Source organism: Camellia sinensis, chromosome 13, assembly GCF_055761805.1.
Source record: "Camellia sinensis isolate YWXY chromosome 13, ASM5576180v1, whole genome shotgun sequence".
Lineage (NCBI taxonomy): Eukaryota > Viridiplantae > Streptophyta > Magnoliopsida > Ericales > Theaceae > Camellia > Camellia sinensis.
The window spans coordinates 99,237,093-99,250,269 of record NC_138973.1 but is presented as its reverse complement, the minus strand read 5'-3'; the positions used below and the strand labels follow the sequence as shown (position 1 = coordinate 99,250,269).

At 40.2% G+C, this 13,177-nt stretch overlaps 1 protein-coding gene across 1 annotated transcript; it reads right to left on the bottom strand.

The window, feature by feature from the left end:
- Nucleotides 1-740: 740 nt before the first annotated feature.
- LOC145805586 (uncharacterized) lies at nt 741-1,337 on the bottom strand. Its single transcript, XM_082900751.1, has one exon. It carries the CDS (start codon nt 1,335-1,337, stop codon nt 741-743), a length of 597 nt encoding a protein of 198 aa, XP_082756877.1.
- Between the last annotated feature and the right edge of the window lie 11,840 nt (nt 1,338-13,177).

Here is a 13,177-nt window from a genome sequence, read left to right as displayed (position 1 = left end):
TAAGGTATGGTGGTGAGACTACCCCTTTTTCCCTCAAAATAAAATTCCTCTTGCCTAGGAGGTTGGAATATTACTCGTTTCAAGGCACAATCAATTGTTGCATGGTATTTAGCTAGCCAATCCATACCCAAAATAACATCGAAATGTCCCATGTCTAAAGGTATTAAATTAGCATACAAAGTGGCATTCCCGAGAAATAATTCACATGCAATAAACACAGTTGAACATAGCATGGTTTCCCCCGTAGGTGATGTAACACATAGTATATAATTGAATGTTTCCATATGTCTATTCAAAGTTTCAACAAAGGCCATAGAAATAAATGAGTGTGTAGAGGAATCAATTAAAGCATAAGAAGGTTTACCACAAATGGAGATTGTACCTGACACCACGGCCTTAGTATTCTGAGTATCCCCTGGAATCAATGTAAAAACCCTTCCCTGTCTTTGATCATTTCTTGTGGTGGGTGATGTTGCAGCTGGTTTCGTTATGGGAGTTGACCCAATTGAGCTTGTGGCACCTCGGTTGCCACCATGACGTGGTTGTGTACAATCCTTGGCAATGTGCCCAAACTTCCCATAGTGATAACAAGCCCCTGTCGCACGATAACATACACCTCCATGTTTTTTTCCACATATAGTACAAGCCGGTGTTGAATTACCACTTTGGCTTGAACCAGTATTACCAAAATTCCCCGACTTGAACTTCTTGTTCATTGACGTAGTTCCTTTACTAAAATTCTATTTTCTGCCTTTACATTTGAAGTTTTGTTTACGGCTGGCTACATTTCTCTCCGCTATTAGTGCCCTATCAAGTACATCCACATACGTCAGCAATTTGAGTACATTAATCTTATCTAGAATTGGGTCACGTAAACCTCCTTCAAACTGTCTAGCCTTCTTGTAATCTGTGTCTTCCATGTGGGGTGCAAAGCGAGCTAATTTTGTCCATTGAGCCTCATATTCAGCAATTGATTTATTTCCCTGCTTGAGTTCCATGAATTCCATTGCCTTTCTATCTCGCACACATTGGAGAAAATATTTCTCATAGCAAATTTCCAGAAAACGAGCCCAAGTAACATCCTTATTAGCATCTCGCACTAATATCCACCAACGTCTGGCATCATCCTCTAGGGTGAATGCTGCTAGTCGCACTTTCTGAGTTTCGGTACATGGGAATACTTCAAACAACTTCTCAATGCCCAAGACCCAATCTTCGGCCTTTAACGGTTCAATTCTGCCATGAAATACTAGTGGCTTTATCTTTTTAAATTCCCTGGTCAAGGCAATAGTACAGGTCTCCGGTTGACACCTTGAAGCTGGACGTGGTACAGGCATTGGAGGTGGGGGAGGTGGTTATTGTTGTTGTTGCCATTGTTGTTGTTGTCTTATGGCTTCAGCCGTGTCTTGCATCATTCATTCTATTCTATCTAGTCTTGAGGAGGTTGCCTCCTCTATTTCATCACCTCTGGTTCTCACCATTTTCTATATGAAACTTTGTATTATAACAAACACAATTTATATATATACATATAGTCATGTGCGCAGTTGCATATATAATCACAAGGTTATCTGACACAACATATCAAATGCACATGAATGCATTCCTGAAGCCTCTTCTAGACCCTTTATAGCTCAATCGACAAGTGAGTGAGATATAAATCATGCCCTGATACCACTCTGTCACGACCCAAACCTGCCCCTATAGGTTTAGCGTCGTAACTGGCCAGTAATCATAGATTACCTACGACCTCCATACAAATAAACCTTTAATGTAAAGTACGGGGCTTAGCGGAAGTCTAAAATGTTATAGAATTCATCCATTGAGCTATGCATATATGAGGAGAGCAAATATGTTAAGCAAGGTTTTGTTTCAAGTTACACCCAACATAAGTACAAATTCATGTCATACAAAAATACAACCCCAACTATGTACAAATACAAAACCATTAAACTACACAAAAGGGGTTCGACAAGCATGGCTTCACCTAAGCCTGATTACTTCACTTGGAAGCTCCACAAAAGGCAGACTCGGGTAAACTCGAGGCTATCTAACTCTGATGCTTAGTTTGCCCACCTACAATTACATATGTAAATAAATAGTGAGCTAGAGCCTAATGAGTAATAACAGAATAAAGAGGTTAAATGAATGAAGTTCGACAATAGTACAAAAACATGTCTTACTATTTCGAAATGAATCTTAAATCATTTTCAAAGGGAGATACTTGCCATATTAGATCAAATTCACAACAAAACATTTTGATTAGCAATAATAGCGTCTCTTTGCAGTGACAAAAGCCATTCGTAACATTATATGTGGTACATCCAAGAAGGGACAAATATTATTCGAATGATAATGTATCATACTAGCCATGGTATTGTTACCGCCAGGCAGGGCCTGGCCATTGTATTGTTACCCCCAGTTAAGGGCCTAGCCATGGTATTATTACCCCCAGGCAAGGGCCTAGCCATGGTACTATTACCCCCAAGCAAGGGCCTACCCATTGTACTATTACCCCAAGGCAAGGGCCTAGCCAATGTATTGTTACCCCTAGGCAAGGGCCTAGCCATGGTACTATTACCCCCAGGCAAGGGCCTAGCCATGGTATTGTTACCCCCAGGCAAGGGCCTATATTCAATGGATGCCACAATATCGTTTCAAAACAAAACTTCATTCATTAAAGGACATAACATTTCAATAAGCTATGCTATCAATTATCAAATCATTTTAAGAATTCATTCAATCAACCACAGATCCATTTTGATAGCAATAACATTTTCGAAAGTAAAGATAATTTGAACATATCTTTATAAGGTTATTACTCACAGTGGTTTGCGGTGACATTAAGCCTCAGACGTCCACCTAAATGAAGCACATAACAAAGTACAAATGAAACTCCATTTCATTTTAATTCAATTCTCTTTATGCATCTCTAACTTATTGTATGATTATCAGAGTCCAAATGGTGCGTAAGAATGTTTGGCGTGGCAGGAGGATGCAAATATGCACTTAAAAGAGTTGGTAAAATTTTGCTGAAAACAGGGTTTCCGCTCAAGCGTAACTTCTATGCTCGCGCGGGGGTTCAAAAACAAAGGTGGCCGCTCGAGCGTAACTTCTGTCGTTCGAGCGGTCTGTAAAAGTGCTGGATACATGAAATTCCCGCTCGATGGTCGCTCGAGCGGAAGACTGAGAAAAAGGGTCCACGCTCGAGTGCCACTTTGGTCGCTCGTGCAGATTGTAAAATTTTAGAAACTTCTGGGAGACCGAATCCCACGCTCGAGCATGGACTCCCTCGCTCAAGCGGACAACACGAATTTTGGAATTTTTGGAACTGTGTTTGAAGTTCAAACATGGTACTCAAAGCTTCAAATCTTGTGTTTTTGGTATAAAAACATGGAGAGTCACTATATAACATGAAAACACTTCCAATCTGAACCCATTTATTCAAAATCATCTTAATTTCCCAACCAATGACTCCAACCTCAATTTATAAAATAAGTTTAACTCAATTTGGGAGTACATTTCTTCAAAACATGTTCAAAATATGATCAAGTGACATGAGAAGCATGAAAACATGAAGGGTTCTCCAAATTAAGGTGTAAATGTGCCATGCATGTAAGAATTTCATGAATTCTAACTCAAATTATGCATGCATGTAAGCAATTCAACTCTATTCTTCCATTTTCATGATACGCATAGCTTCTTTTCTCCAATAACATGTCAATGAGTTCAAAAATGAGAGGAATTCAAATACTATATGCCATAACTACATGAATTAGTGATGAATGCCATACCTAGTGTTGAGTTCAAGTGTGTTATGGCTCCAATCTTTGAATCTTCCACTAATTCTCAACAATTCTCCTCTTTCCTTCTCTAAATGTTGAACTCTTCTCTCCTCCCTCTCAATCCTCAACTGAGTGTGTATATAAAAATGAGCTCGTAAGCTTAATTTGGGTCTTATATAGGATGTGATTAAGTTAGCCTAATCAAATATGGTCAGGATTAATTAATTAGGCTTAACTCTAACTAATTCAATCCGTTTATTCTAATTATTTTGGTCCAAATCAAACATCAATGAAAGTAGCCATAAAATTCTAAATATTCTAATTAGCCTATTGGGCTAGTCAATTTTAGTTTCTGAAGCTGTTTAGGCTCCCAATTTCTGGCTCTAAGTTATCGATTTAAACAGATATTCCATATATCAACAGATAATTATAGAATTAAACATGTAATCACACAATCAAGCACATAACCATGCAATTAAACTTATTTAAATTATATAATGTACTTGTTTGGAGGTCAGGGTCGTCACAATTACCCACATATCTCATAACTGACGTCACATACATCATAACTACTAATCACATATCTCATAACCACACCACTTTGATCATAACCAACATTACTTATCTCATAACTACTAATCACTTATCTCATAACCAAACACCCTTTGACTTCTATACTTTGATCATAACCAACATTACATGACTCATAATCACTAATCACATATCTCATAACCAAACACCCTTTGACGTATAACTACACCACTTTGCTCATAACTGAAATCACATATCTAATAATCACTAATCATATATCTCATAACCTTTACCCACTTATGTCATAACCACATCTCACAACCAACACCATTTACCTCATAACCAACATTACATATACCATAACCACTAATCACATATCTCATAGATAACCTTTCCTAATCGTACCCAAGTTCCCGAGCCGAGGCAACTTTGGTGATGACGGACACGTGGCCTTAGGCACGAGTCAGGGTTTCCTAAATTCCCCCCCAAAATAAAATATTTAGGTGGCGACTCTATATCTGGCAAAGCAGTCCATGTTTGGCACTTCTTTCTGAAAAATCAGTTTTTCAAAACGATTTTTCAGATTTGGACTCTTTGGTGATTTATCAATCTCACATCGCACATTATGAGATCAGATTAAGAACCGTGACATTGAGTCCAAACTGTAGCATGAGGCCCCCGGGCGCGTCTACAGTGCCACACTCCTTCGAGCTTGAGAAATGGTAAGGAGGGTGGCAGTACACATATTTCTCGAAAATGCATTGCTTTGCCTCTGTTATTCTCTGTTGCAGCAATAACAGAAGTTTGGAAAAATGGGTGGCCGGCCGGCCACTTGTTGTAGCCGGCTGACCACTTGCTTTAGCCGACCGGCCACCAGTTCCAAGATTGTCCAATATGTTCATGTGTTGGAGCAGAGAGAATCTGGAAGTTTGTGCATTGTTCAGAAAACTGAGGAAAATGAAAACAAAGCAACTCATGGCAAGGCAAGGCGTTTCCAGGATGACGCCATCCGAGCATGCATGCCTCCCTCGCTTGCGAGGCCACATTATCGCTTTATTAGTTAGGTGTAGCTAATTAATACTTGTGTTATAATTAATCATTCATATTGTTTTGTAATATTCTAATTAGCTTAGCATAGCTATTTGTTCCAATTTGGTTTGTAATAATTAATTAGCTTAGAACAGTTAATTAGCTGGTTTGTAATAAGTAGCTTAGCTTAGCGTAGCTAGCTTAGTTAGTTTATTCGGATCCTCCGTCGCGAGGGCCCAATGTTGTAATAAAGGTGCGTGTGTGTATGCATGTCTTCCAACCCCTACTTCTTTCTCCCTTTTACTTATCAGCTTTCGATGGTTAGATTTGGACATATTTCGATTAGCATACCCTATGCTATGCATGCGTGCATCATTCATTTGTATTGCATGCACCGGGCTCGGCACATCATTCAAACTGTATTGTATTTCAATACCAATTTGAATACGTGCTTCAAAGCATGCTATCAAATTACATTCATATGCCATCTTAAATGGCCGAGCCTATTAGTTACATTTTGCATGTGTTGCATTAGGCATTTTAACGTAGATAGGATCATGCATTGATTCCTAACTAGCTTTTGTTTTGGCTCAGAGTACATTGTAAGTTTTACGCTTTAGCATATTTGCATGAGTGTGAGTGTTGCCATGACAACATACTTACCATGAGGCTATATGCTTATTTGATAAACTGCATGAATCCCTGTGGATGAAGGCTTTATTACTTGAATTGAAACAATTCAATAAATGTGAGTTTTAAGCCCACTTTGTGGAGTAGCAAAATCATGTTATTTTGAGCTCACTTGAGGGTGGAAAACCTGCACTTTAGCCCACTTATGAGTGGCACTTTCAAACCATTTTCGAAAAACAAACATGAATTGTTTTGTTCCAATTCTTATGATTGAGTCTATACTTGTATGCGGTGCACATCACATAGTAAGTCAGCTAATAATCTGAATAAGAACATATGTGTGTAGACATCCCATTTTTGACCGTCCTCAAGACTTGGACGTCATCATTTGAACACTCGGTGATCATCCATGTTCGTGTTCGTCTTGAGTTCTCGGAGGTTTCGGTTGCGCGCCTTGCCTCAAGACCTCTCGACTTGTTTGTTTTATGCTTGGTTGTATACCAAACGCTTGTGTTTTTGCTTCTGAGGGCAGGGAATGCTTTGTTGGCCATCCCCACACCTCACCGGCCTTGGCTTGAGGCCACCGGCCCTGTTTTCTTGCTACCGACCAAATATTTTGGTCGGTCGACAATGTTTTTGGTCGGCCGGCCATTTTTTTGGTCAATCGGCCATATTTTCCAGTCGACCCCATTCCATCTACTTTTGGCTGATATTTTATGTCAGCTGTCACAGCTGGCATCCACATTACACCCCCTCCATGCACGTGTATGGAGGGATTTGCCTCTTGCTTAGCATGCGTAGGAAGCTTGGCATTTGAACCTCTATAAAGAGGGAGCTCCTCCTCTCTTCTCAAAGGTTCAGAGAATTAGGGTTAGGGAGGTTAGATATAGTATTGTATCTATAACTCCATGCCTAGTTCTGTTTTGTACTCAAAAAGTGTGTTTTCGTCTTACTATGGTACACAAACACACACTAGAACACCATCCTCATGGAGCTGAGGTCCTTGGAGGTGGATTTTGGTGTTCTTCGGTTGCTTTGAACTCAGAAAACCTGCTGGAGTGGTATTCTTGAGAAGGTTCTTCAAGGGTGAGAAACTATCCTCTTTATTCCCCATTTTTGCACAAGCTTTTAGCCTATCTTGCTTATTGTTTTAAGCTTCGACTATAACTGATAAAAGTTCTGATTTTGTGTGCTTTAGAACTTTGTTTAAGGTCACTTTGAGGTTTGGGGTTGTTTCCCCCCCTCTAAGGCCTTGTTAGGCCTTGTTTTAGGCCATACCTTTCGGGCATTGTGTTGGTCTTTGCATGACCTCTCTACCATCGAAATCCAGAGGATTTTTAGTGGTGTGGAGGTGGTTTTTCAGGTCCTAAAAGGGAGAGGGTCATCCCCTCTCCTTGTTGTCTTTAATGCTTGCATAAATGGCTTATGTGGTAGCATGTATGTTTAGTTCGTTTTAGCTCCATTTCAGCATGTATTAGGCTTTGTTTTGCCATGATACACCTCTGTTTTGAGTTGGTTTAGACATGCCATGCTTTCTTTGTATACTTGTCTTGTAAACCCATGATTTGCCTTAATATGTACCTAGCATTTAGACTACTACGCTTACATGTTTTGGTCCAACTCCATGAAGCTTTTAGGCTTGTTGTAGCATGCTTGAGCTCCGATTTTGGTCTTCTTGGTCATGCTTGCATTGTTTTGTATGGCCACCATGCAACCTAGCTTGTTAGCTTTGAGTGTCTAAGTTGCTAGCATGTTCTAAGTATTGTGTAATCTGAATAAGAACATATGTGTGTAGACACCCCATTTTTGACCGTCCTCAAGACTTGGACGTCATCATTTGAACACTTGGTGATCATCCATGTTCGTGTTCGTTTTGAGTTCTCGGAGGTTTCGGTTGCGCGCCTTGCCTCAAGACCTCTCGACTTGTTTGTTTTGTGCTTGGTTGTATACCAAACACTTGTGTTTTTGCTTCTGAGGGCAGGGAATGGCTTGTTGGCCATCCCCACACCTCACCGGCCTTAGCTTGATTCCACCAGTCCTGTTTTCTTGCTACCGGCCAAATATTTTGGTCGGTTGGCAATGTTTTTGGTTGGTCGGCTATTTTTGTTGGTCAATCGGCCATATTTTCCAGCCAACCCCTTTCCATATGCTTTTGGCTGATATTTTATAGCTGGCATCCACATTACACCCCCTCCATATAGACGTGTATGGAGGGATTTGCCTCTTGCTTAGCTTGCTTAGAAAGCTTAGCATTTGAACCTCTATAAAGAGGGAGCTCCTCCTCCCTCCTCAAAGGTTCAGAGAATTAGGGTTAGAGAGGTTAGATATAGTATTGTATCTATAACTCCTTGTCTAGTTTTGTTTTGTACTCAAAAAGTGTGTTTTTGTCTTACTATTGTACACAAACACACACTAGAACACCATCATCTTGGAGTTGTGGTCCTTGGAGGTGGATTTTTGTGTTCTTGGGTTGCTTTGAACTCAGAAAACATGTTGGAGTGGTGTTCTTGAGAAGGTTCTTCAAGGGTGAGAAACTATCCTCTTTATTCCCCATTTTTGCACAAGCTTTTAGCCTATCCTGCTTATTGTTTTAAGCTTCGACTATAACTGGTAAAAGTTCTAATTTTGTGTGCTTTAGAACTTTGTTTAAGGTCACTTTGAGGTTTGGGGTTGTCTCCCCCCCTCCAAGGCCTTCTTAGGCCTTGTTTTAGGCCATACATTTTGGCCATTGTTTTGGTCTTTGCATGACCTCTCTACCACTGAAATCCAGAGGACTTTCAGTTTTGGAGAGGTGGCTTTTGAGGTCCTAAAAGGGAGAGGGCCATCCCTTCTCCTTGTTGTCTTTAATGCTTACATAAATGACTTATGTGGTAGCATGTATGTTTAGTTCGTTTTAGCTCCATTTCAACATGTATTAGGCTTCGTTTTGCCATGATACACCTCTGTTTTGAGTTGGTTTATACATGCCATGCTTGCTTTGTATACTTCTCTTGTAAACCCATGATTTGCCTTAATATGTACCTAGCATTTAGACTACTATGCTTACATGCTTTGGCCCAACCCCATGAAGCTTTTAGGCTTGTTGTAGCATGCTTGAGCTCTGATTTTGGTCTTCTTGGTCATTCTTGCATTGTTTTGTATAGCCACCATGCAACCTAGCTTGTTAGCTTTTAGTGTCCAAGTTGCTAGCATGCTCTATGTGGATCATTTCAGTGGTTTGGCATCACTTAGAATGTTATTTTAGTCCATATTTCATGCTTGAATACTTGCACTTATCACTCCTTTATTGTCTTAAAGAGTTCGTGTTTTATGCCTCATGAATGTGTCATTGTGTATGCCATCATGTTTTAGTCATTGGGATGCCATCTAAGTGGGTTTTCGGGCTCATTTTGACATGTCCTAACTCTGTGTTGGGTCGCTTAAATCGTGCCATGTTTGGTTGTATTAGGTGTAGTGTAACACCTCTTTGTTGGCCTTGCATGCTTCATGGTTTTGCCCCTCCGTTTTAGCTTGTTTTGGCTTGGGTCATTGCATGTTTTAGGCTCACTTTAGCTTAATTTGGGACTATTTTAGGTCCCCTTGTCCCTTTGGGGCTTGCTTCATGTAGCCTTGGTTTGAGTCCTTCGGCTAGCTTCAAGCTTTAGGCTCTCTTGCACGCTTTGCTTACTTTGTTTAGTTGGTTTGGCATCATTCCTAGCATGTTTTCAGAGTTTAACATGTTGTCACATTTGCATGCTTTTTTTTTTTTTTTTTCATTCCTTTTAAGTGTGCTTAAAAGTCTCCCTTTGATGCTTAATTGTTAGGCCAACTACCATGCATGTTAGTATGTGGTTTTGTCCCTTATCCCTTAGCATTTTGGCCGCTGATTTGGGCGTATTTGAGAGCTGCCCATTTTGGTTTAAGACCATTCCCACATGTTGTTGCATGCATGCCTTGCATGTTGTTGCATACTTGGCCAATCAATATGTTGTTGCATGCTTAAACGGTAGTGCATTTGGCAAGCATTCTTTTGGTTTTACGTTGCTTAACATGTTGTTACATGTTTGCCTCACATGTTGTTACATGATTGAGCGAAGTCACATGCTTGTTTGCATGCTTGTCTTTGCATATTGTTATATGTTAATTGCCTTGTGTAACATTGTTGCTTGTATGCTCATTTTGCACTAATATGCTCGCATGTTTAGGTTGCATAGCATCGAGCATGCATCCCTTGCCTCTTGATCAACCATGATGGAGGAGAGGACCCCCTTACGTGTTATATGCATTTCATTCCATATTGATTTGCACACTTGGCCCCTTGGGCCATCATGCATTGAAATGCGTGATTGATGGTCCGAAGGTCAAGAACCATACTCCTTTGAGTCTCAAACATGATAAGGAGTGTGGTGGTGCATAAATTTCTTTGAAAATACATCGCCATATTCTGTCTGTCCTCTACTGCAGCAAAACAGGATTCTGCAAGAAGAGATGGCCGGTCGACCATCTTCAGTGCCGGCCGGCCATTAACTGTTAGCCGAGATTACCACAAATGGTCGATGACCAGTTTCCCATGGCCGGTGGCCTCACCTCTTGGTCGGTGACATCCCACAGTGCTCAGGGAGTGATTCTGAAGCCTCATTGGGACTTGTGAAGTCTTCAGAAGCACAGAGCAGTGTAAGCAGTGGCAACATGAGTATGGCGATGGATTTCAGAGTGGAGCTGAGCATGCACGCATTCATCCCTCCTCCCGAGGCCTCTTTACTGCTTTCTTAGCTTAATTAATTCATTTAATTAATTAAGTATTGTATAATATTTAATTAGCTTGTTAGTTAATTAATTTGTATTATTCTTTCGGTCCCTCCCTCGAGAGGGCGCAATTATGTAATAAGCGTGCATGTGTGTGATGCATGTCTTCCAACCTCCATTTCTTTCTCTCTTTTACTTAACCTCTTACGATGGTTAGTTCTAGGGCATATTTGATTTAGCATACCTTATGCTATGCATGTTTGCATTCATTCATCTGTATTGCATGCACCAAGCTCGGTGCATCATACTAACTGCATTGTATTTAAATTTCAACTTGAATACATGTATCGAATTATCGCATCTCATATGCCACTTTAGATTAGCCAAGCCTATTCTAGTTGGATTTTGCCTGCGATGCATTAGCCATTTTAACATGGACTTGGATCATATATTTGATTACTAATATGTTCATTGTTTTGCCCCGGAGTACACTGTGAGTATTTATGCTTTAGCATCTTGCATGTGTGTAAGTGTTAACATGATAGCATGCTTGCCATGAGACTATGTGGTTATGTGATATAACTACCTGAATACCTGTGGGTGAAAGTTGGGTTGCTTGAATTGGACCAATTCAATGAAATCTGTGTTTTAGCCTACTTACGAGTAGCAAACTTCGAACCATTTCCAAACAAACGGATATGCGATGCTTTGTTCCAAATTAGGTGATCTAGTCTATACTTGTGTGTTGTGCGCATCACATAGTAATTCTAGCTAATTAACCGGAATAAGAATACATATTTTTCAAAACAAAATATCATGTTTAGTATAGTCCGATCTTTGATCGGGCGAGCGGGGGTGCTCATAGTTGACCGTCCCCAATCGTACCCAAGTAATCGTACCCAAGTTCTCGAGCCGAGGTAACTTTGGTGATGACACACACGTGGCCTTAGGCACGAGTCAGGGTTTCCTAAATTCTCCCAAAATAAAATATTTAGGTGGCGACTCTGTATCTGGCAAAGCAGTCCATGTTTGGCACTTCTTTCTCAAAAATCAGTTTTCCAAAACGATTTGCCGGATTTGGACTCTTTGGTGATTTATCAATCTCACATCACACATTGTGGGATCAGATTAAGAACCGTGGCATTTGAGTCCGAACTGTGGAAAAGCAGTAAGCCCACGAGGGCGCGTCCACAATGTGTTTATAAAAACAACGTATCATGTTTAGTAGAGGCCGATCATTTGATCGGGCGAGCGGGGGTGCTCATGTTATGACCTTCCCCTCTCATACCCAAGTTCCTGAGCCGAGGCAACTTTGGTGATGACGGACACGTGGCCTTTGGCACGAGTCAGGGTTTCCCAAATTTCCCAAAAATAAATTATTTAGGTGGTGACTCTATAATCTGGCAAAGCAGTCAATGTTTGGCGCTTTTGATTCAACATTGATTTTCCAAAACCAATTGTCAGATTTGGACTCTTTGGTGATTTATCAGTCTTACATTGCACTTTGTGAGATTAGATTTAGAACCGTGATAGGAGTCCGAACTGTATTAGCAGGGACCCAAATTCACGCCCTCTCCGAAAGTGGGGAGCGCGGAGAGAGTTCAGGCAGTCTGCAGGTTGTTGTGCCATCTTTCAAAGCTTTCTGTAATAACTTTTTTGGCTCTCTTAACCACTGAATTCTAGGGGATTTTCAGTGGTAAAAATTATGTTTTGAAGTCCAAAATAGAAGGGGGTAGCCTCCCCTCCTTGTGTCTTGTTTGCAAGTGTAGATAGCCTAACATGTGAGCTTGTTTTTCTACCATTTTGTGACTTGATTTCAACATGTTTTTTGCTACTTTTTTTGACTAGCTTTAGCTCTGTTTTGAGCTGATTTGGCCACTTGAGGCTTGCTTTGTATGCTTGTGGTGCAATTGTGCTTAATAGTCTAGTTTGTGCTATGTGTTGGCCTTTCATTCTAGCTATTTTTAACTTACTTTAAGCATGTTTTAAGACTCCTTTTAAGTTGTTTTAGGACTATTTTGAAGTGTTTGTACCTTTTGAGCTTTGTATTGCATGCCTATAGTGTAGTGCTCTTCACTAGTTAGGTGTTTTTAGCTTTTAGACATGTTGTGCTTGAGTTGCTTGCATGTTGTAGTATCATTTTGCATGTCATTTCAGTACTGAAATATTTGCAACCTCGCTCATTTCATCACTTTTTCATTTGCTTTGAGGGTTGGTTAGCCTTAAGGTTGTGTTTAAGCTTGAGATAGAGCTTGTGCTTAATGGTTTTAATCCTCTTTTAAGGGTTTCTACTAACCAACGACATGATCTCTCTCATGTCTTAAGTAATCCTTTGGTTGACCCTTCTCTCATTAGAGGACACTCGCCTTGGAGTTAACTGGTTAAAGAATGGTTTGGTAATGTAAAATGAGTAAATAAAACATGACAAGTAAAACTTGAGCAAGTTAAGCATATTGTGTTTGTATTACATGTGCTTA

What these genes read in the sequence shown, in the direction of transcription:
- LOC145805586 (XM_082900751.1), bottom strand. Translation starts at nt 1,337, where the DNA reads ATGCCTGTACCACGTCCAGCTTCAAGGTGTCAACCGGAGACCTGTACT.